The 24,152-nt window shown below is 38.8% G+C and overlaps 1 protein-coding gene across 1 annotated transcript in view; it reads right to left on the bottom strand.

Annotated features, from left to right (window-relative positions):
* LOC148423597 (low-density lipoprotein receptor-related protein 1B-like) overlaps positions 1–24,152 on the bottom strand; it is a 247,169-nt gene that overhangs the window by 130,522 nt on the left and 92,495 nt on the right. The window contains exons 5-12 of the mRNA XM_088415013.1: positions 18,760–18,879; positions 17,616–17,744; positions 14,575–14,832; positions 11,625–11,787; positions 5,428–5,650; positions 3,950–4,151; positions 2,792–2,935; positions 163–399 (exon numbers count right to left, since the gene is read on the bottom strand). Of these exons, the coding sequence (XP_088271139.1) occupies positions 163–399; positions 2,792–2,935; positions 3,950–4,151; positions 5,428–5,650; positions 11,625–11,787; positions 14,575–14,832; positions 17,616–17,744; positions 18,760–18,879 (1,476 nt within the window). The remainder of the gene's footprint in view (positions 1–162; positions 400–2,791; positions 2,936–3,949; positions 4,152–5,427; positions 5,651–11,624; positions 11,788–14,574; positions 14,833–17,615; positions 17,745–18,759; positions 18,880–24,152) is intronic.

Below are 24,152 nucleotides of genomic sequence, written 5' to 3'. Positions count from 1 at the left end.
CGTCTCGGAAGCTAAGACGTTTATGAAGACGTATTCATACATTGTGAGTAAATGTTATACATTTTGAGAAGATTAAACCTTTATTGGGTGTTGTTGCATGCAGGATTTACAGGCGCTGGAAACTCTGAATGTGCTGCAAAAAAAAAAGGATTTTTGACTAACCGTCATTGAGGATTGTTTCCCTGTTGCTCCCATCGATGTTTTGCCTTCCGATGAGGAAACTGGTGGTGTCAGCAAAATAAATATGCCCCGATGCCGCATGATAGTCGATGGCCCGAGGGTTGACCAGGTCTTCGATCGGCACCATGTGTTCGTCGCTAGACTTGACGTTCATGTCCAAACCTTGGATGACGCCAGGACGCCCCTTACCGTAGAAAAGGAAGAGATTGCTTTGGGGCTCTAAGGGAAACAAAAGCAGAAACCGTTTGCTGTTAATGGAATTTCATTGCCGTGATTTGTCATTGCTGGTCCGAGTTTTAAGCTCTTTTATCGAGAATGTGGTTCAAAACACTTGAAGTCATTAGAAATAAATATGAATCAGAAAAAAAACAATCTCGTCAAATAAGTTTGTGTTGCTGTATTGATGTTGCACTATGTATTTTATTGTGATTAACATTTTTTAACAAAATTGTGACTTTAGTTTGAGTGTCAAGGAGGCAGGCCAATTTGCACAACATCCTTGAATTGCTCGCCTAAACATTGCTTGCAATCATGAAGATTTGCTGTTCTCAATGACCTCATCTGCATATTTTAGCGTGTATGTTTAAGGATACAAGGTCATGCTATATATTTATGTGGAAGAGATAATTACACTTGCGTTACTGTGTATACAACTGCGGTGAATGGTTAGAGTACATGAAGTAAAAAGTTGGAAAAAATTGGCAAATATCACCCAAATTTTGCTGACCGAAGATCGGCGGGCAATAATCGTCCGTCCGATTAATCGGAAGGGCCCCCTAAAACGTTGCACGGCAGCATGAGAGATAAAAGACCGAGGCGAACAGACAAAGGCAAATACTTACCTTGGCCGGATCTAAAATAACACAGCGTGTGCATAAAAGGACAAGGAGAGAAGACTAGGAAGCTGACGGAGCTCCTCCGCGGCCCGCCAGCCGCACCGGGGCCTCGGCAAACTCAAAGCCCGGGCGAACCTCGGGAGAGGCGAGAGAAGGCGTGAAGCAGACCTCTCCTTGCTCTCAATCCCAACCCAAGAGACTAGAATGCTGGGAGGGGTGAGGACCACACATGCCTCAATTCAATTTATCATTTTGCGAGGGAGAAAGCAACTACCCAGGAGACAATTAAGCCTTGCAAGAGACCCAGATATCAAACTCCAGCGCGCCCGCTGGAAGAAGCGCTTCCATTTAGCGCCGCCATCTCATTATGTTTAGGAAGAGAGTGCAAGGAGGCATAAAAAAGATGGCCGCTGCCATCAGATCATCTGTAATGGGGGAATAAATCAAAAGTGTCAGAGCGAAACCTCCTGACGCTTTGTTACCCAAACTGCAATTTGGTCGATCTGCGGCTTTTAATGTCAACCATGTCATCTTTCCGCAGGGCTGGGCGATACGGGCAAAAAAGAAAATAAATAAAGAGAAGTAACAATTAAAAGAACATTTATTTTCTTCAATCCTTTTGGATGATTGCGATCGCGATTCCATTTTCAACGAAGAAATAAAACGACCTATCGTTTATTTAAAGGTTCAAATAATTAAAAAATAAATAAATAATAAAAAATGCAAAACAGCTTTAACATAAACTTGACATTCATATCTTGTGCATAATTCACTGAAAGGAATATTCCATTTATTTTTCACAGTAAAAATTTAATTATTTTGTCTTTGATAATGATGTTGTCTAAATTAATTACTTAAAATTAAAACCTTTAAAAACAACTCTTTTTGCTTGCTGCCATTTTCAGTTGACAGCAAGTTAAAAAAAAATGCATAGTTTGTGAAATTTAATTTAGTTATCACATTCAATCCCAAAGATGTCATTTTATGTTTTTAAGGATCAGACATTCAATCCCAGGTACTACGTTTATCTATTTGTTTTTGGTCTTGAATGAATTTAGCACTAATTAACTACTTTATGTAATTTAGACCTAAAGTAATCAACTGCTCTAGTAAATTGTTAAAATAATCAATTTCTACTGTACTGCCTCTGGTACGAGGTAATCAATTGCTTTAGTACATTAGTACCTTAAGAAATCAATTAGTACTAAAGTAATTGAATACTTCAGTACATAAATATGTACAGTATTTACTTGTTATGTACTTGGTATTTTTCCAAATATTTTTAAGTGTTAGGGTAAAGGTGACTCGAATATGGCTAAAACAGTGAGGTATAAACAACATTTTACTGCAAAAAAATGCCTAAATAAGTATTTCCTTTCGCTTTAAATGGAAAAAAAATGTCATTAGTACCTAATTTAATCGGAATTTTCAATCTTTATAATAAACAAATAACTGAGTTATTGCCCAGTCCTATCTTTCTGCATAAATCAACCTCATAAGCAAACGGCAAGTTAAAATATTAGGCTGCAAAAAAAAAAAAAAAATCAAAAGAACCGTGTGCTGAGAGCATTAAATCATTTTTGAAATGATCGGCGTTGATCAGCGCATTTTTTAATCAATGTCAGACGAACGTACAGTCTGCCCTGTTGTAACCTTGTTGTCCTTTTCCAACATTCATCACGAGCGCTTCCAATTAGCTCTTGGCGACAGACCTTGAATAATTAAAAAAAGAAGGAAGCTTCAAAGAGTACATTTGCAAATCAGGATCAACTTACTTTTACAGGACTGTCCATCAGAACCAAGACTGTAGCCGACCCGGCAATGACACGTTCTGGACTTGTAGCTGCCGCTCAGAAGGCAAATATGCGAGCATCCACCCAGTTTCCCGAAGGAATTCATTTCGCAGGCGTGAGACTTAACTGTGGACAAAACCCATGCAAATCACAGCAAGGCAACATTTATGTGCACACACCAAGCGGTTGAAATGACTTGCCTTGACTTAAGCACTATGAAAGATGCAAGAGGATTACGGTAAAAAATAAAAAATAGTTGGCAGGGTTCTCAATTCTTCAGAATTATAACTTTATTTTAACAACTCTCACTTTAAAGTCAATATTTTCACTTTAAAGTCCGAATTCTGAGAATAAAGTACTGTATCTTCCGCACTATAAGACGCACCGGATTATAAGGTGCACCCTCAATTAATACATATTTAAAAACGTTTTCCATATATGGGGCCCACCGGATTATAAGGTGCACCCTCAATTAATCACATCATCTAAAACGTTTTCAATCACAATATAGTAATACTCAAAGTAATAACAATAGTAACTCAAATAACTCAATGTCAATAAGAGCAACCTTGTTCAACTGTAAACACACAAAAGAAACATGTCAAGCTTACTTTATTGGTTCATTCTCCATTTATGAATCCCAATCTCAATATTGATCCATATATAAGGCGCACCTGATTATAAGGCGCACCATCAGCTTTTTCCAAAAATTAAAGCTTTTTCGTGCGCATTATAGTGCGGGAAATACGTTATTTATGTCAGAATCCTGACAGTCCAGTCCATCTCAAAGTGTGGGGCAGGCCCCCCTGTACACCAGTACAAAAAAAATACGTAAAATGCTTTTTATGGACAATTTGGGGGGGGCGTCATACGTGCGTACATTGATATTATTACAATGACATACGGTAGCCATCGCTCAGTTGGGTTATGCGGCTTGGTGTTACAACTTAGTTCCAATAATTTTCAAGGCCATGAATGTATTTGGAAGGAATAGGATGAAGCAGTCAGGGGGCGGGGCCAGCGCACCCAAGGATGGTGAGGAAAATGAGTGAGCATCATTAACTATCATCACCTTGCCGATGAGTCCGAATTATTCCAAGTTTTTAACCCCTTGCACGCTCTACGCAGAATATGTTTTACCTTTGGGCTGAGTGAGTTTGTGGTAAACTCGGAGCGCTTGCGAGTTCCCCACGCTTGCAAGTGTCTTGAGCTCAGCCGTGACGTTGAAGCGGTGGATTTGCAGCAGGGCCACATCCAAAGTCCCTTTGGGGAGGTCCAAGCGGGTCCGCTCGGTCGCATACAGGAAGTTTTCGAACACAGCTAATGCGTAAATATTTGACACCTGAGGAAAAAAGAAGAAAAAAATGGAGATCAAATGTGCTTTCTTCATGATAGCTTGAGCACATTTGGCAGGCCACGGACTGGAGTGAGAAGCTGGACGCCCCTGGGGGCGAGGGACCGACACTGGCTTGGTGCTCGGCATCCATGCTACATTTAGCAAGCTGACACCCATGAAATGGGACAAGACCGGCTGAACCGTATTCACAGGACGTCCGCTTTAACTCAGGGGGCAGGCGACGCGACAGCGGGGGCACACAGAAACATCGAGCGGAATAAAGAAATAAACAAGCAAAAACTACGCTTCTACCTCTCTGGACATTTGAATTTCACCAGCACACATGCATTTTTTTTTCCTTGTAGGTGGTAAATTTGTTAATTACTATTGGTTCTTAAACTTTTTTCCATGACGTAGCTCCTGTGAAATATTTTTTTTCACATCAAAACAGTCGTACCATACATGAACAAAAGAGTGCCTGCTGCTTCATGTTCCAATGCATTTACACTTAATTTGAAAAGAAGAAAGACGTGAAGGAATGACCTTTCATTAGATGTGCTGATACCTGCAGAAGCCTTGATAAAATACCACATAGCCCCCAAAGTGCCTTCACACACCCCCCAATTCAGTTTTCTTCATTTTCCAATAAATTTGCTCTAGGTTTTAAAAGAAAGTTGTACTGTTCTTGTCGCGGCAATACATTTGTTGTGCTGATACCTGTAGAAAACATCAATTAATCCTATATATCCCTTAAAGTGCATCGTTGTACCCCCAGGGGTATGCATACCCACGTTTTAACCCTTTAAGCGCCAAAGGTAATCGCTAACCATTTTCAAGCTAATACTTTTTTCAAAATAGTGATCTGAAAATGGAAGATTTGTTTGAAGAAACTCTGGTGTTTGATGCTTGATGTTCCAATCAAATTTCTTCGAAATCAAAAAGAAACCTGTAATGTTCCTGTCACGTAATTACAGTTTTGCTGATACCTGCAGAAACCCTGTTCAAATCTCACATAACCTCTGAAGTCCTTTTAGGGACCCCCATGTGTCCACATGCGCACAATTTAAGTTTATTCATGCTCCAATTAATTTGCTCTTAAACTGAAAAGAAACATGTAAAATTTCTTTCACAACATCCAAAACATAAACTGATACCTGCAGAAGAACCTGTTAAAATTGCATATAACCACCGAAGTTCCCCTAATCTACACACTATGAATATGTTGCTTTACAAAATAAAAAATGTCCTTTGTTATAAAATAGGCCGAAAGCAGGTCACTCACTTGGCTTCCCTGGATGATGCTGTGTCGGTTTTTGCCTTGGTAATCCACAACATCGATGTAATCCAGGTAAGCATCTGCCCAATACACCAGCCTTTTGACCACATCCAACGCCACGGCTGTAGGCTGCTCAATGTTAGAATCCACCAGTCGGGTCCGGTTGCTGCCATCCATGTTGCAGCGCTCCAGTTTGGCCACGTTCCCGTAGTCGGTGAAGAACATCATGCTGTACAGAGGCAAAATGCAGCCGGGCCTTAAGATAGTCGTGCAGTTGTTAAATGTGCTTCTGATGAGAGAAAATGTGCCCAGTGATGATACCTTAGCAAAACATATGGAAGGAATAATTTAATACAATATGAACTCTGAAAGGTTTGTGCATTATGATTAACCCTTTGCAGCGCCATTTGGTGTTTGTAAATTGGCCACCGGGGGCAGTATAGTTCATTTATGTAGACCAAAAAAAAAAAAAACCTTTTTCTTTCAGAATGGATGAATAAAACGGGCGAATTTTGACCCCAAATTCATATTCAACACAAAATTAAACCCTAACCCATGAATAAGCACAAAAGTTCCACACACTCCTTGCGAAATGACAACGAAAGCATTTTCCGCCAAGTAAATGTCTTTGGCTAGCTTTTATGTTCATGGTCACATCCTTAAAAGTCCCACCAGACCACATTTTGTAAAGCTTAACAGTCCTCCAGGACCACTTGGTCTTCTCAAGGAAATGCCAAATGCAATGTGTGAAACATGTAAACAGTCTCTGATAAATGTGAAGGCCGTTAGCACTTGACACATGGTCAAGCTCAAACACTTCCTGCACCATGTTTCACACATTATGATTTGAATCACAAAGCAGTTCTATACCTTGTCCAAGTGCTGTTTTCGCTACCTCAACCGGACACAAATTCATTTAAATTATCTTGTGATTTAAATGTGATTCCAAATTATGGTGTGTGCATGTGTATGTATATATAGTGTGCATATATATATATATATATATATATATATATATATATATATATATATATATATATATATATATATATATATATATATATATATATATATATATATATATATAGACTGTATTCCTTGTTTTTCCTGGGATGTGAAAGGGTTTTTATACTTTACATATTAAAGGCAAATATTCCTGCAAAAAAATGCTCTGTTCCCACATATGAGAATTATGACAAAAGTTCTGAAAATAGTGAATTCTTTTCAAATGGTTGACTTTTGAAAAGACAAATGAAATGATTTCATTTCAGTGCCCAGCGCTAATTTACATATATAGATGTTTTTTAATCAACCCAACCGTTAATCAGTTATGAAGTTGTCAGCAGTGTTTGAGGTCAAGGACCGTGGATGATAAATAAGCCCCAGAGGTCACGGCATCAAAAATGGTTTTGCATGAGAAAAATACAATAAAGTCTGCCTGAGTAAGTTGGAATCTGCTCAGCGAAATGTAAAAGTGCCTTCCTTCATTACCGGAAGAAAATTGTAGTGGAGAGAGGAACTCAAAAAGTGGAAGGCTATAATGGAATTGTAGAATTACAAATGTCAGAGCGCTGGTTTAGGCGGCTTGCAACAATACCCTCGGGTTAATGTCGACAGCTAGCATAAGGAAGCTCCCACTGAGACGGCCCGACCAATTCCAAATAACAAATCACCTACTGGATAAAGCATATCCCGATTCCAGCAACTCGAATAAATTAGGTGGGTATTTGTTTTAGGATCATGTGGCACCACTAACCGTGTTTCTCTGTTTCACAGGCAGTTGTTATTGCTAATGTGAAGTGATGGATGAGCTGGGATGCATAGTCCACACCGGCCATTGCAAGTCAGGACCTTATCACAGAAGCTACAAATTCTGTCTAGCGTAGGAGTGAAAGATTCGAGGGAAAAATCCAATTGTGAGTGCTTTGTCATGGCTGACGTGGTGTCCGCTGTTTGCCATTCACGTTCTCTTTTCATACTTGTCAAAAACAGGCTGACTAAAAATTTTATAATAAATAAATAAATATTAATTATCGGCTTGCCACTTTGCTCGTAAAAATGGATAAACGGACAAAGTGGAGCCAAGAAAAAAAGCCTTCTGACGAATGACTAAATAAAAAGCCATGCACCCTGAGGCCACCCACATAGGAGCTTGAAAACCTGCAGCTACTCTCAACACAATAACAGCATTTTCCATTTCTTCAACTGTAATTGTTGGGTATTTAAAAAGCATGCCACAGAAGACCCCGGGCTATGAGAGCTGAATGCACAGAGGAGTAAAACCACTAAGTACCTTTAATACTGTGTGGGGGCATTAAAATCAATTCCAAAAGATACAGGGAGTTCAGTTTCCCACTGAAAAGAAGTGTTAGGCAGCATATTTGCAAAATAACTTAAATTCCTCACTATAAGGCGCACCCTCAATTAATGACATATTTAAAAACCTTTTCCATATAAGGCGCACCGGATTATAAGGGGCACCCTCAATTAATGACATATTTTGAAACGTTTTCCATATATAAGGCGCATCGGATTGTAAGGCGCACCCTCAAATAATGAGATATTTTAAAACTTTTTCAATCACATAAGTCAATGTCAATATTGCCAACCTTGTTCAACTGTAAACACACATAAGAAACAGGTAAAGCTTACTTTATCACTTCATTCCCCATCTACGAATTCCAATCTCAATATTGATCCATATATAAGGCAAACCTGATTATAAGGCGCACCATCAGCTTTTTAATAAAAAATTAAGGCTTTTAGGTGCGCCTTATAGTGTGGAAACAACAATACTTAGGATCATAACTGATTTTTTGTGGATAGTCGTGCTGTCAAACAACACTTTGCATTATTTGGCTAAGGTTAGCATTTGTGTGTTGTTATTAAGCATTTCCACAGTCATTTTCACATTGGTTGGGCAACGTGCCACTTGGCACTCTCAAGCCAAGGTCTGACTCATGTTGAGGGCTCTTGAACACCAGGCTGTAATGAACAATGACCCAGAAAAAGGTGCAAAATCCAGCTCGATATGCGCACGTCAGGTCTGCGGAGAGGAGCGCTGGCCTTCAAACCGTAGCTTAAAAAAAGATAGCATCAGCAAAGAAAACCACTCCCTTAATATTCATGTCGCATAGAAATGATAATGTCCTCGGATTAGCGAATGTGCCGACGCGGAATTTTTCCATTCAAGCTTGGTTTACATAGGATGTATTCAAACCCAAAAAACATACATAGTCCATTTTCACAAAACATCATTCAAAAGAATTGTTGATCATTTAATTTGTTTTATGGATGTTGTTCAAAACAGTTGAGCCAATTTTGACAAAGAATTATTTGAGGCATTGGATTCATATTTGGCACTGGTTGCTAAGCAAAATGACACATAGTAGCCTGGTGCCTCTACCCAATGGTTTGGCTGTGGGGTACAAAGGTTTAAGTCCATGTGAAGTCAGAGTTCACAAGGTCTGAACCTGAGATCAAATGTGATCAACAATAAACCTAAAGAGAGAAAAAAAAATACTATTTTCATGTAAAACAAGAGTCATTAAGCTCAATACACTTCTTAGACAGGTGGCAAACATCTTAATTTATTTCCCTAATATAAGTCCGAAAATGTCAAGACATGGCCCTAGCTTCTTCAAAAAAAGAATACCTCTAGGTGAGGTCCATAAAAACACTAAATGTGACCAATTTTACCCAAAAAAAACGGATATCAGTGTCAGTATGGAGAAGCAGGAAGTTATCAATATTCTCTATTAATGGACAATAAACACACAATATTATTATTATTATTATTATATTATCCTTAGTGCCGATGCTACAATTTATTTTAAGATAAAAACTGTTTTGTTAAGAATGCAAAGATCATACATTTTACATATAAGGACACATTTTTTTTCCTCCATTTTTCCATCTCATTCATGGTACAACTGGCAAAGACGGACACACTTCTGTATAGAGAGTGGAAGGTCATTGAGCAGTCGGGTACTTAAGTAATCGGCAAATCCCATGGACTGAGATCGTAAACCACACCTTGCTGAAGAAAGAAATGAAAGGAGAGAAGCACTCTTCAGAAGAGTTTGGTATGGAACGCAAAACCATTCTCCTTTTTATAAAAGATGTTTGACTCAGGTTGTTGACTTCAGTCTCTCTTGTTGATGATATTGCTTTTAAAATCAATATGAGGGGTTTGCGATAGCCGTGTGTCACATAAGCATCGTATCTGAAGTGGTAATTGAGATGTTATCGTAATTCCTCCAGTTGCATCAACACAAGCGTATAAGAAACGTATTCTTCTCAATCACCAGTCGTACGGAAGTGTTTCTTGATCAGATGCTGAAGGACCCCTTCAGGATACCTTCAACAAGTGTTTAATTTTCTTGTGTCAGTTTAAGTGGGAAAGTTTAAGCTTTATTTATTTCACTATGAACCTGCAACAAGTTCATTTCCATGAAGTGTGTCTTCCAAGCTCGGTTGCGAGAATCAAGGACACGGTCAAAACACGCAGGGGGGAAATTTGCCGGATGATATACGGGCCGACATTCACCCAGGGTAACGAGCTAAAGTTGACTGAAAGAATGAGGTCGGAGTTTGCGTGGCAGCCGGCAGCCTTGACGTGAATCAATCCCAAATCATGTCGCCTTCAAAGATGGCTGGTGTAGGAAAAGCCCACGGTGAGCAAACTCCATTCCAAGCGGGATCAACTGACAAGTAAGTGATCAGCGGCCTACCGACCACAAAAGAGGATTCTGAACACTGGCAGCTGTAGTCTAAATACACTTTCATTAGGACATTTTGTGGCCAGGTAGAGTTCGGACAGGAATGATTTTGGCACATCAGGCTGGTAATTAAAATAATAATAAAATAAAAATGCCAGTCAGACTTTAAAAATGGCTGGATTAAAAACAACCCAATTATGACATGATTTACACAAAGCACCCCCAAAAATGGGTCATTTTGTACAAGACGACCTCAGATATTGGATTGCTTTGTAGAAAACAACCCAAATGTTGAAGGGCAAATTGAAGCAAGACCTGTTATTAGACCTGTTAAAGGTATTATTTTTAATCTAAACCTTTTTACTATTATTACAAACAATTTTTAAGGAAAACAAAGAGAAAAAAAAAGCTTGTATTGTTTTGCAGAGGAATCACTAATAACACAGTTAAGCAATATGTTGCAATTAATTTGATCTTAATTTGAAAAGTAATAGTAACTGTTCCTGCCAGAGCATTAAATAGAGTTTAATTAGGTTTATCATATTAGAACTGTTACAGGCTTGGTGGTGCCGATCCCATCTGATTTTCGACATTAGGCAGGGGACACCCTGAACTGGTTGCCAGCTAATTGCAGAGCACACAGAGACGAACAAGCATTCATGCAGCCAATCACAACGAAGGACAATTTACTATGTCCAATACACCTGCCATGTTTTTGGAGTGTGGGAGAAAAGCAAAGTGCCCATAGAGAACCAACCCAAGCGGGCTCAGGGAGAACATGCAAACTCCACACAGGAAGGCTGGAGTGAGGTAGATTTAAACTCGGGTCCCTGAACTGTAAGGCGGACGTGCTAACCACTGCGCGACCGAGCCTCTTTAAGCATTCATTCCACGGAAATACAGTACATATCAAATACAAATTAAATATATGTCAAGTGTAAATCCACTCAAATGAATTCAGCACAAATTTTGAGTAGAAAGTCAATATTAGACAGTGAATCTCAACCTGACCCCTCAATTGTGTAGGAGAAATGCCAACACGTTAAAAGTTGGACACATCTGCCGTCGTGGCATCTCAAAGCATATTTTATTCAGCTTGTTGTAGCAGTTGTATTTGTTTGTAGCTTGGCTGTGCTTTTGAATGGAAACAATTCTCATTCACGACTGACAAAAAAAAAACACCCAAAAATCAGCCATGCGCCATTGCCCATTTTTTTCCCCTCAAATTGAAAATCCTGCTTGCTGAATTTCCTCACGAAGGATGTAAGGTGACAAGTGCGACTGCAAAAGCATGTCTAGACGGCAGAAGCACCACCGGAAAGCAGAACCATTCAAATCCCTTCATTGTAACTCATTCGCATTCTTCCACACAACTCCTTTCTTGCGCAACCTAATTATTTCCTTCTTCTACAATTTCCTTTTCTCTCCATAAACAAAACCCCCCCGTGCGTGATGATGAATGAGTATGCGGAGCTTGCTCACCCCGTTAGAGGATCCAGCGCGATTCCTTTAGGATTCAGCAGGTCTAGCTGGAGGAGAGTCACGCAAGTGTCGCCAGTCTGGTCGCATACAAAAATCTTGTCGGCGACCCGGTCAACAAAGTAGAAGTTGCCCGTCAGCCAGTCGATAGCCATGTGCTCGGCATCTGGAATGAGAGCAGAATAGCTGTAATAAACAAGTTCCCGTGGCGTAAAACGTCTCCTTTCACACATAATGTGTCCATTCTGCATGGCCAATGGCCGTGTTGGGAATTTAGAGGCAATTGTGTCTTTAGAGACTTGAGGGGTTGCTTCCGACGAGCGGTTGGCCGCACGGCCGACGGTCGACAAATCTTTCCGCGGGGAGAAGATTGTCTTCAAAAGCAATATCTGGAGGAGGATGCTGAAAATGGCATCCCCATCAAGGTAACTGGTTTAAAATAAAAACATATTTACAGTGTCTAACCTGAGTGCAAATTGGAAATTTGATCATAATGAAAAACGTGTTGAAGCGAGTGCGCCAGTAAAGCGGACTTCATTCATGATACATGATGATTAAAAAAAACAAAACAAAAAAAAAACTCTCAGTCTGACCCAACAGTAGAAGATTCTGACTCTCACTTTCAAGTAAGAATTCGAATTGGGACATGAAAGTGACATTTCTTATTTTATTGTCACTTCAAAATGACGATTGTGACTTTGTTCTCAAAGTTCTAGACTTAATTTTATTTAGATTTATTGTGATGATTCTGACTTCAAAGACAAATTCTGATTTCACACTGGTAAATAATATATTAGAGGCTTTTGTCATGCAAACATTTTGGGAAGCATTGCCCCCGGTGGTAGGATGGCAAAATGCTCGATTTGACATGTAGCCGGCTTTTTAAACGTTAACAAAGTGAGAATAAAGTGAGCATTCTGACTTTAACGTGGCAGGCATTGACATTCTAACAATTAAGTCCGATTTCCAACTTTAGGGAGTATTCCAAAAATAAAATTACGAGTGGAATTATAACTTCAAATTCAATAATTTAAAACTAATGTCACATTTCTGAGTATAGTCTCACAGAATTATGACTGTTGTAAGAATCCTCACTTTGAAGATTATTCAAGTCTAACATTCTGACTTTAATGAATTTATTGTTTTTGATTAAAAATGTAATCTTAAAGGTCAAAATTCTCACTGACTTTCACTGACAAAATTCTATCTTGGCAGTTATAGGCTTTAACAAAGTCACAATTCAGTGAATGAAGACAGAAATTTACTCCTCTTTTGTACAACTTGTACCTCTAGGCTTTTATGAAACCACCGCTACTGAGGAAAAACAACCAATCAGAGACTGGTGGCACACCAAACAGGGTGTGAATAATTTTCGTCCATATCAAAGCAGATTAAGTAACATAAAACATGACTATAAATCTATTTACATTTCCACTCTCGTTTTCATGTTGAAGATATATCATCAACATATGGTAATGCTTTCTCATAAATATAACATGAAAATTGAAAGTTGTTCTTGTGGAACGGTCTACTCATTACATGGTTAATGTCAAACAGAAACAAGAATTAATCAATAATTAACAGCAATTAAAAATGAATAACGTATTTGCCAACCAAGAAGCTCTACACCTACAGAACCTTTGCTGCGGGTTATTCAAAGCCAAGTTGTGCGATGAAGCTGACATTAATAATTCAGCAGTAAATTTGAGCGCAACTTGCAATATGGACATGAAACACAGAAATAACTGGGTGACCTCATCCCATTGCAGTTTGGAATAAGCTTATTGGATGAATGAATGAATGAAAACGTCAGATTTTTCCAATGTGCTGTGCAAGATGGATGTCTGCTCTTGCAACATTTATCTTTAATTCCTAAAATAAGACTACGTTTTACATTTGGACAACTAATTGACTGTAGTACTTAAAAAGTTGAAGTTCTTGCGGAATACTGGAGGAATTACGATAACATCTCACATACCACTTTAGATGCTGTATGTGACACACAGCTATAGTAAATCCCTCATATTGATTTTAAAAGAAATATTGTCAATAAGAGAAACAGAAATCGGAAGAGGAAAACGGAACCCTCTCGCGAAGATTTGGTTGTTTATTTTTTCTCCCAAAAACTTTTAAAAGTTGAAGACAACTTGCTCGTTTGTATTTCAGACAGAATGTTGAAGTCAAATGTGGCTGGATATGGCCCCCGGGCCTTAGGTTTAACACCTGTGGCCTAAATGTTCGAGATACAGTATTTTGCAAGTATTGGAGATAATCAGAAAAATAAATCAATCAATTTTTAGCATCTAGCCGAAATGTTCATTTAAATGAACTTACAGGTATGATCGGACATACTTGCAAATACATTTCAGTACTTTTAGGCTTGATGCTAAAAACGTGATCACAAGAGGTACTGATTTGTGCATTGTTTGCATTAGGGGAAAAAAATGCCAAAAATAATTTGTAAAAAATAATGATACTAAGTAGGCCAAAAGCAAAAAGTTTTTAAAAGAAACCCTTATACAAGCTTTTACACCTCTACACCATTTTGTTTGTTTTTTGTTTGTTTCTTTTTTAGTTTTTAGCCTAAAGCAGTGCTTCTCAAATAGTGGGGCGGGCCACCCAGGGGGGGGGGGGGGGGGGGGCAAGGTGATGCCGCGGGGGCGTGGATGATCCCAGGAAAAAGGCTTTGTTTTTGTCATGTGGAATGTAATTGCAATAAAGTCATCATTTTCATCATTTTCTTTTAGTTTCAGGCACTTTGGTGCACTTGCTTCCTTTTTTTCCGTTTTAGACTAAGCTATAACCCGTATAAACGCGCTAAAAATAATTAACAGTTGTTGAAAGTTGAATTATATTGCGTTTTTCTGTTTTCTTTTACGGAGGGGGGCGCTAATGTCCTTTTTTCTTATGCCGATTAAACATCTATACATAGAAGTACATTTAAAAAACCTACTGTGCAAGTGTTTTTGTGTCGTTATTTCCCTTTCCCGCGTGAGTCTGCGTAGATTCCTCATTTCAGCGCAGCGAAGTTGCCCAGAGGACTCTTTGGACAGAACCCAGCAAACCTTGTCCTGGTTGTGCTGGAAATCCATCGCCAGACTTCCATTTACACTCAGGGACCTCAGGGGCAGGAGGCCCGTTCCATTTAGATGGCTGATGACAATACGATCTGATCCGCCCATGAGAAGCACGGGAGGCTTGTCGCCGGGATCTGCTCCAGAGAGAGAAAGAAATATGCTTTCATTTATTTGCTCTTCTGTTGAAACGACGAGACGGGAAAGGCGCACCGACAATACAAAGCGAAACAAAGGAGCGCATTGCCGCACATCAGACTAATCAAAATCCCAATTTCATTCTGGAATAATAGCTGCGCCTAATCGAGTGACATCTTTCATCAATCGCGCATTGTCTGTTGTCACAAAAATAACACAAGGACTGTGGAAAAGGCTGCTTCGAGAGAATTTCTCGGAACGTTCCTCTCAGATGAGCGCATGTGTCCCCCGGAGATATGTGGCGGCACTTTCATGTTCAAAATAATGTGTTCTTAATTCGAAAAGACAAGTGTACTACTCCTGGCCCGCCATTAAAAAGCATGACATTTGATTTGCTTACGCCTGAAGAAACCGTGGTACAATTAATCAAAGAAAGAAAGAGTATTGTTCCTGTCTCAACATTAAAAAATATTTAACGTGATATTCGGTCAACTGCACAAAACTTTATACAGTCTCAAATACCCTCTGAAATGCCTTCATGTTGCCTTTTCATGAATTGGCAAAATCTATTTTATTAGATCACAATCATGAGCTGTAGCTTAAACTAGAGGAGCACATACTGTGAAGTAATTTAAAAAAAACATCTTTTTGCCTATAATATCATATTCCAATCATTTTGCTCTTAATTTGAAAAGAGAACCTTAGTGTTTTTTTCACATCATGAAAAAATAACTAGATTTTCTGATACCTGCTGAAACCTTGTTTAAATCTCCGGTATTCCCTAAAGTGCCTTCACATACCCGCACATGAGAAACATCGCCTGAGACAGATTCACCCCGTTTTCATAAATTGACAAAATCCAACTTGTTATATGGTAATGAGTTGTGAAAGTACATATAGTGAAGTCATTACAAAAATAATGTAAAACCAGATGCGGTGTAGCCTCACGAAAAAATGTCAATAATTGTATTTGTCAGAAGCATGCAATTACCCCTCACTTGCATTTTCCTAATGCGGAGCAAGTAGTATATTACTCGGAGCAGAAATATTAACCAACATGTTGCTTTCAGAGATGAAATATTCCAATTGGATCTGAACCAAATGAAAGATTCCATCAAGATTAATTCTTAAATTGCACTGTAGAGTAGTACCTTCAATTTTAGATGGATTTTATTTTTTTTTTCTCTTTAAACCCTGCTGCTTCTCATCTGGTGGCCCCGGAGAACTGTATCTCAAAATTTATATTCATGGGCTCTGGCAAGTAATGGTAAAGCCATGGTTATCGCTGTATCACTATGCCTCTATGCTAAATTAATATTAATGGAGCCCAGCATTGGGTTCACTTAAGTTTATGGGTAATCATATTCAGTTTATTCCTGGTAGGACAGCAGTCAAATTGATTAAAAGCAGCAACGCTGCTAGGTGTGCTCTGCCTCCGGCAATTTTCAACAGGCGACGAGAAATGCAATCCATTCATGTTTCAGAGGACTACGGAAATATGAGCTGCACACATGCGCGAGGCTTGAAAAACACGGTTTTACACTGCTGTTTGTTGTGTAAATTTTGTGCATCATCTAAAGCACGTGGACTCATTAAACTGAAACTCCAGGGCCTGCCGATGGTCACAAATGTTTTTTGCGCGATACTTTATTTGCGTTCCAGAGTGATCGGTTTTTACACTTAATCGGTACGGTACAAACGCCATGATTCAGAAGAATGAGGAACAAGAGGAGTCGTCTCGTCAAGCGACTTCCTACGCTAACTTCAACACCGAATAATATAATGGACATCATTTCAATAACCTCATGAAGCTTTTATTTTGAAGTTTTTCCTTAGAGCGCTGTTTTCATACCGATTATCTAGATGTTTCCAAGTCCCTGTGAGTGTCACACATATGGTGCATTCAAATGCAGTCGGATATGTCACTCAGACATCGGTGCATTAAACATTAACAACTGCGATGATAATAATAATAATAATAATAATAATAATAATAACAATAATATAAATACCATATTTTCTGCACTAAAAGGCGCACTGGATTATAAAACGCACCCTCAATTAATGACAAATTTCAAAACTTTTTCAATCACAATGTAGTAATACTCAAAGTAATAACAGTAATAACTCAAATAATAACTTTAAACTCTCAATTGTTCAACTGTAAACACACAAAAGAAACAGGTAAAGCTTACTTTTTCACTTCATTCCCCATCTACAAATCCCAATCTCAATATGGATTCATATATAAGGCGCACCTGATTATAAGGCGCATCATCAGCTTTTTAAAAAAAATTAAGGCTTTTAGGTGTGCCTTATAGTGCGGAAAATACAGTAATAATAAGTTTCATCATAAATAAACCGCACAGGACTATAAGCTGCAGGTCATAATAATAATAATATTTCCTGCTTACAGCAACGTCCTTGTTTCTAATGTGTTGATTATCAACCAGCTAAACATAGGATCTATTCAGGCCGCGTTATTTCTAAGTGGGCCTTTTAATTCATGTGGGTATATTAGCTCCTTATGATCAGGCATGAACATAAATCAGGGTTACGGCGGGCATTGTCTGGGCATTAAACTCTGTCGAATGCTCCCACTTCCCTCGTGCTCATTAATTTGATCATTATCCTGGCCTGACCACATCTTGCAATTCCCATGCGTGTGATAGATGTAGTCGGCGCCAAGCCACATTCATCTCGCTCCAACAACCTGAAGAGCAGGCGCGACGCCATCTTGGAACTCGGTCTGAGCGGAAATTCTAGGGGTTCGAGCGCTCACCTTGTTTGGCTTTGCAGGACGTCCTGTCGGGCTCCAGGACGTATCCTTGAACGCAGCTGCAACTGTAGGAGCCGTAGGTGTTGGTGCAGGTTTGGCTGCAGGAGCCGTACTGGGCACATTCGTCGTGGTCTTAGTGGAGGAAAAAAAAAAAAAAGTTCTGTGTCAGTGATAACAAATTAGCTGTGTTCTAAGATGACCCAAATACATAAAGCATACTTAATCGGGCCTCACTTGTGCACCATGGAGGAACATTCGAACGACCGAAGAAGATTGTTTAGGACAGCTTGGCGATGGTGTGATTAGGCGGTAATGCCATCAGGATTTATGGACTTGGTCAGCCCACGTTCGCATGCTATATTCCTTTATTAGTGCTTCATTATCAATGCCCTTATTGGCTATTGCTGTTTTTCATTGCCTACTTTATTATTTGCTCTATTGTGTGGAATGTAAGTCTGCTTGGGGAAGTGCACAGAATAAGAAATGAACTGTGTAATGTTACTATGCATATTACAAAAAATGATATGACAAGCAATGGGGGATGAATTGAATTCATTCCATTAATTTGTATATTTCAAAATTGAAGTTTTGAAAATAAATCCTGAAATTCAGCTTTTACAAAATTGTTTACAGGAGTATACAAAATCAAAAGACAGTTTTGCGGTTCTAACTGAATTTGGCAAACCCCTACAACAGCATATGCAACATCACATTCCTTTCTTTGGATGCTCATATATTGTTTGGATCCCCCAAATGTTTTTTTCTTGAGGAGCAAGCGTCCAGCATACCATAACACACTTTCAGCACTGCTGTTCAGGTGCCCCGCACGACATTATTGTAAAGTATGCGCAAACAAGAAACAACTCTGGAGGCACCTTTTGGCACTGAAATGATATCTACTTTGGCAGAAACCTGGCTGGCGCTGCATTTTTGTTTTTTGTGATGAGCAAACAAAGCCACAGTAAGACACACAGCTAAATAGCGCTCCTTCTGTTGTGTGTTGCGCCTATCGACAGATGGTCTCGCATACCTTCCACCTCCTGCTATTTCACCTCGGGGAAAGTCTGATGGAGGGCAAAAGGGGAAACGGGCGTGGGCAAGGAGGAGGAAGGAGGAGGCTGTGGGCGCTGGCATTTACCAAGCTTACCTCGGCAGCTCGTGCCGTCCTCGCCGACCTCGAAACCGTCGGCACAGAAACAGAAGGTGCCGTTCCTTGTCATGACGCAGCCGTAGCGACACCGCAGCTCGTGACAGGCCGACAGTAGCTCTGAAAAAGAAACGGCAAGAAATGAAAATGTGCGCATTTGACCTGATCCTTTTTTTCTGATGGATCAGGGAAGTCTTTTTTTTTTTTTTGTTACTGTCTGAACATTCTTTGGGACCTGAGCACATGTCTTGATTTGATTTAGCCACAGGTACATCAGAAATGCTGTCGTATTAGTTTGACACGATTTTTGTTGTTTTAAAGCCGGCTCTGACTCTTTGGCTTTGACTCTGACTCGTCTCGCGTCTGGCCATTGGACACGTCATTTGTGACGTCACTGACACTTTGGAAATACTAGAAAACAAAAGAGCATGTGATTAAAACTACAGTGGACAGATTTGGGATTGAATATAGTGATTGATCTGCTGTTTACCTACTTTAAACGTCTTCATAATGAGAGCTATGATTTGAAAAGAAGGTCTAGAGCAGGGGTGGCCAAGTTCGGTCTTCAAGAGCCACAATCCAGCCTGTTTTCAATGTATCGCACACCTGCCTCAAATCAGCATCGTTATCAGGATTCTGCAAATCATGCTGATGATCTAATCATTTGAATCAGGTGTGTTAGATGAAGGGACACAAAGAAAACAAGGCTGGATTGCGGCTCTTGAGGACCGAATTTGGCCACTCAAAGGTCTCAAGAAAGAAAAACAACTTCACAATCCTCAACATTTGAGCTTGAAGATTTACTTTTGATCTGGTCTGGAGTTGGATCTTGTGCATTCAAGACTTGACATGGACTAGGATCTCTGTGACTTGACTTGGACCTTTGTGACTTGGACTCTGATCTTGTGTACGCAGACTCAACTTTGCCTCAGATTTGATTGCGCATAGACCTTTGTGACTCTAAATTGACTCGGACTCGGTCCTTGCGTACTCAGATTCGACTTTCGATCGGACCTTTGCGACTCAATCTTGACTTGGACACGATAACGGTGGACAAACTACAGTCCTGTCTGTCAGCCTAGGAAGCATAGGTAGCTGTTTTGCCAATCAGTAGAAAAAAAATTGAGGAAACCTCTTAAAATGCTGACAGCATTTTTTTAATCATGAATGTTAATACTGTGTTATTGTCCTTGCAGGGATCAGGCCAACTCCGACCTCATTGTTAAAACTTCAGATTGCAGATCATCATCAGCATGGCAATGAAGACTAATTATTTGCTACGTCGACTCGTGACTCCCTCAGAAAGCGCCAAGATGGTGCTTGTGTTTTTATTTTTTTCACGGTGAGATCAGTGGAGATGTTTGACTCTTGATATTTGGCAGACAGGAAAGAAATAAAGCTAACACTGTCAAAATGAATAAACGGGAATGATGTACGCTCAACCCTCAAAACAAAGCTTGCATCGGTCAAAAGACTGATAAGCATTCATTAATGTCAAGTAACAGACAACATAAAAGCTTACACTCAGTTTGATGTTTGTTTTTTTTTCTTCGTTAACAATTGAAGACATTTATATGCTGCTTGTAATAGGATGTTTCCGGAAATATCATTCATTACTGAGGAAAAATGGGAATGAACAACAGTGAAAGCATTCTTTAATGTATTCTGATTGAACAGTGACGATTTGCATCATTTTAAAGCAAGAATATTTCATTCTCACAGCTTCAAGTTGTCTTTGTTTTTCTTTTTTTAAAATACTACAATGCACATCTTGTATTTGACTTTTTAAGATTTCTCACATTGGTATATAAATGAATAAAATATTTACAGTAGCAACAAATTAGTACCCCAAGTAATCAATTATATAATTATGTAGTGAGTCAAGTGATCAATTACCTAGGCAAAACAAAAAATCTAAAGTAACTGATTATTTTTGTTCTAAAGCTCCTCAGTTCGTTTGCAAGAGTACCCCATGGATCGGGACCACTCCTTTTTTTTTCCATTTTCATTTCTTTTGTGTCTTACCCTTCAATATGGTGTTGTTGACGATTGAAATGACTTGGCTGTGCATTAAAGGTCGCGCGATGATTTGTTGGCAGCCGGCCATCTTCCCGCTGTCTTAACAGTCTTAGTCAGCGTGTTTTTATTTAGTACAGTCAAGTGGCCATCCCAGACAGGTATATTAAATAAACATCAGGAATGATGCCAGGCTTGTTCTGTTCAATAATGAAAAGTTTGTTTTGATGCATAGGGACATCATCTTCTGGTAAAGTCCAAGCGCGCTCTTGGATTGGTTGGAATTTGATCGATGGCAAATATAAACTATCACAAAATACTGAGGGTTTCAAACTTAAACTGGGAATGGACTTTTCTGGACTTGCTGGGGCTTTTTGACCAAACGGGTTGGTTCACACAAATACCAAGGGGCTTCCTGCTATAATCACCAGCAAATCCCCATTTCCGCCGTCAGCAATCGTCTACGCCTTTTCTTGTAGCGGAAGCTCAAGTTGCAATTATCACTAAAAGGATGCGCATAAGATGCATAACCAATCTGCAAAATGTAAAATGCATCATTCAGACAATTCTGCACTATTATGGTCACCCAAAAAATACAAATAAATGACACGCTGGTGGAAAAGGAAGACTGAGAAAATTCACAATGAATTGCGTCATAGTAAAAAATAAATAAGAATGTTTCGGAAATAATACCTCAGAAATTTTGAGTAAGTGTCATGAAAAAATATCTTTTTTTTGTAACCTCAAAGGAATTGGTGACTGCATCGTGTTAATATGTTTGGAAGAATTAATAAAACATCCATCCATTCAATTTCTATAACCATTTATCATCACAGTGGTCACTGGCTTGCTGGTGCCCGGAGAATTAATAACTATAGTTGTTTTTTTTATTTATTCATTTTTTTAAGTGGAACATGTCTCATTTGCTGTCATGCAGAGCATCGACAATTTTTGTATGCATTGGTGTTGACATTTTTCTGACATGTACAGAACAATAATAAGTGGGCATATGAGGCAAAAAAAAAGATGAAAAAAATGTAATTTTGCTTTTTTTATTTTTTAACCGAAGTGCTGGAATTACTTTCAGCCCTATTCTTCTTGCTGTGCTTTTAGGTACTTGGCTGAAAAAAAAAAAAAAAAAACAACATACATATCTGAATATGTATACAGGAACCACATAAATATGCAAATAAAAATAAATATCAGCTGCTTCTTGAGCTCAACACATTCTACAACTATTCCAAAAACAATTGAAGTTATATTTTTGTCACGCCATCATTTACTTACTGGAATTGGTACTTTTGCATCCCTAGGGATTTGTTTGTTAGTTTGATGCAAAATTCTGTATTTTCTGAGGCCAAGAACATTCATATTTATGACAAATTACAAGATGCAAATGCGCTTGGGTATTTTTCTAAACAAGCATTCCACTGCACATTTTAAATCAGCAGATATTTTCTCCAGATTCCTTGGAGATCAAAACCTGAGCCTACTTTTAAGAGCTGAATTACATTCACAGCATTTTCCACTTTTACAACCTTTTCAGGACAATTAACGCAATACAAATGGTTTGTGCCTTGAAATTAAAGTGAACATCATTAGAGATTTTGCAGGGAGCCAAATGCTTGCAGCAAGCAGGTGGAACTGATGTTGATGCCTTCAAGGTTCACAAGTTTGCCATTCGCAATTGGACTGGCCTTTTTTTTTTTCCTCTTCTGCTGATTGATGACCTGACGTGTTTTCTTTTGACTGATTTGTTTGATATGGAAAAGGGCGGCCAAAACGCAAAGCTCTCACTCTGCCACGTTCGAGAGCTAAACAATCTTATCGTTGCTGACCCCAAGGATCCAAAGATATCACAGTTGGCTTTCCCATGAAACAGACTTGGCAAATCATGCAGTCTTTTTCTGCATCATTTCTCCTGTTCGGGAAAGGGAAGATGGAGATGAATACAAAACAAAGAATTCACACACACAACTATTGATACTTCACTGAATAATCACACAATTGGATACACTATCTATATATTTAATGCAGTGAAAATCTATTACAAAACTGTTTTCTTCCTCAATTACAGTTTATTAATCAATTTTTGTTGTTTATTTGGTAATGTTTTAGTGTTCAAAAAGCAACCAAATGAAAACAAAGCATGATGTTTTACTCAAACACTTTTATGAAACTGATAACGTTATGGGTTCACTTTGTATTTTCCAGAGCAAAAGCAGATGTTTGCAATGGTCTCATTTTGATCAAGCACAAAAGATAATCAGTCGGCTTTCATGAATGACTACAGGAATAAGAGCATAATAATTGTTGAGAGGCTGAAATTAGAGTATTTCAGGAAAACAAAGGCTCAAATGATTACTCGATTATCAAAATCGAATATATTCATAATCAATTAATAGATAGATAGATAGATAGATAGATAGATAGATAGATAGATAGATAGATAGATGATAGCTAGCTAGCTAGCTAGATAGATGATAGAGGATAGCTAGCTAGCTAGCTAGCTAGATAGATGATAGCTAGATATCTAGAGGATGATAGCTAGCTAGCTAGCTAGCTAGATAGATGATAGATGATAGCTAGCTAGCTAGCTAGCTAGATAGATGATAGCTAGATAGCTAGATAGATGATAGCTAGCTTGCTAGCTAGCTTGCTAGCTAGCTATCTAGCTAGCTAGCTAGATAGATGATAGCTAGCTAGCTAGCTAGATAGATAGATAGATAGATTTGATAGATAGATAGACAGACAGACAGACAGACAGACAGACAGACAGACAGACAGACAGACAGACAGACAGACAGACAGACAGATAGATAGATAGATAGATAGATAGATAGATAGATAGATAGATAGATAGATAGATAGATTTTAGAGCTTTGATTAATAATGATTATCCAGTTTCATAGAGAGATTTTTGTTTTTTAAATTAAATGCCTGCCTAATTTGAAAAGCACCTGTTATGTGCTGATTAATTCTGCATTTGTTGCTGGTGCCACAACAACTGCCAAAAATTTGTGTTTGGGTTTGGAATGTGATTTTAAACTTCAATAAAAAGATAGTTGCAATAAATGCAAATGACTTTTGTCATATCTAATGTCCTGTAGGGGTGGCTTATCTATCTATCTATCAACGGCGTATGCACATAAGATAAACAAAGCATGGTGGTGTACATGTGGTGTAGCTTCAGTTAGCCTCGGTGTGCCGTACGCTTCTTACAGCTGTGATGCCGGATACATGAAGTCTCCAAAAATAATCCCTCCGCTTGCTGTGCAGCAATTTGTCTGATGCGTTACAGGCTGCGATAATGTACTTTAAACACCCGCTTTTCAGAAACATGGCCGCATTTCTTTCAACGCGTTGCAACTAGAAAA

The sequence above is a fragment of the Hippichthys cyanospilos genome, chromosome 5 (genome assembly GCF_059441005.1).
Source record: "Hippichthys cyanospilos isolate Australia breed blue-spotted pipefish chromosome 5, RoL_Hcya_1.0, whole genome shotgun sequence".
Taxonomy (NCBI): domain Eukaryota; kingdom Metazoa; phylum Chordata; class Actinopteri; order Syngnathiformes; family Syngnathidae; genus Hippichthys; species Hippichthys cyanospilos.
The sequence above is the reverse complement of the archived record's forward strand: the minus strand, read 5'-3'. Positions and strand labels throughout refer to the sequence as shown.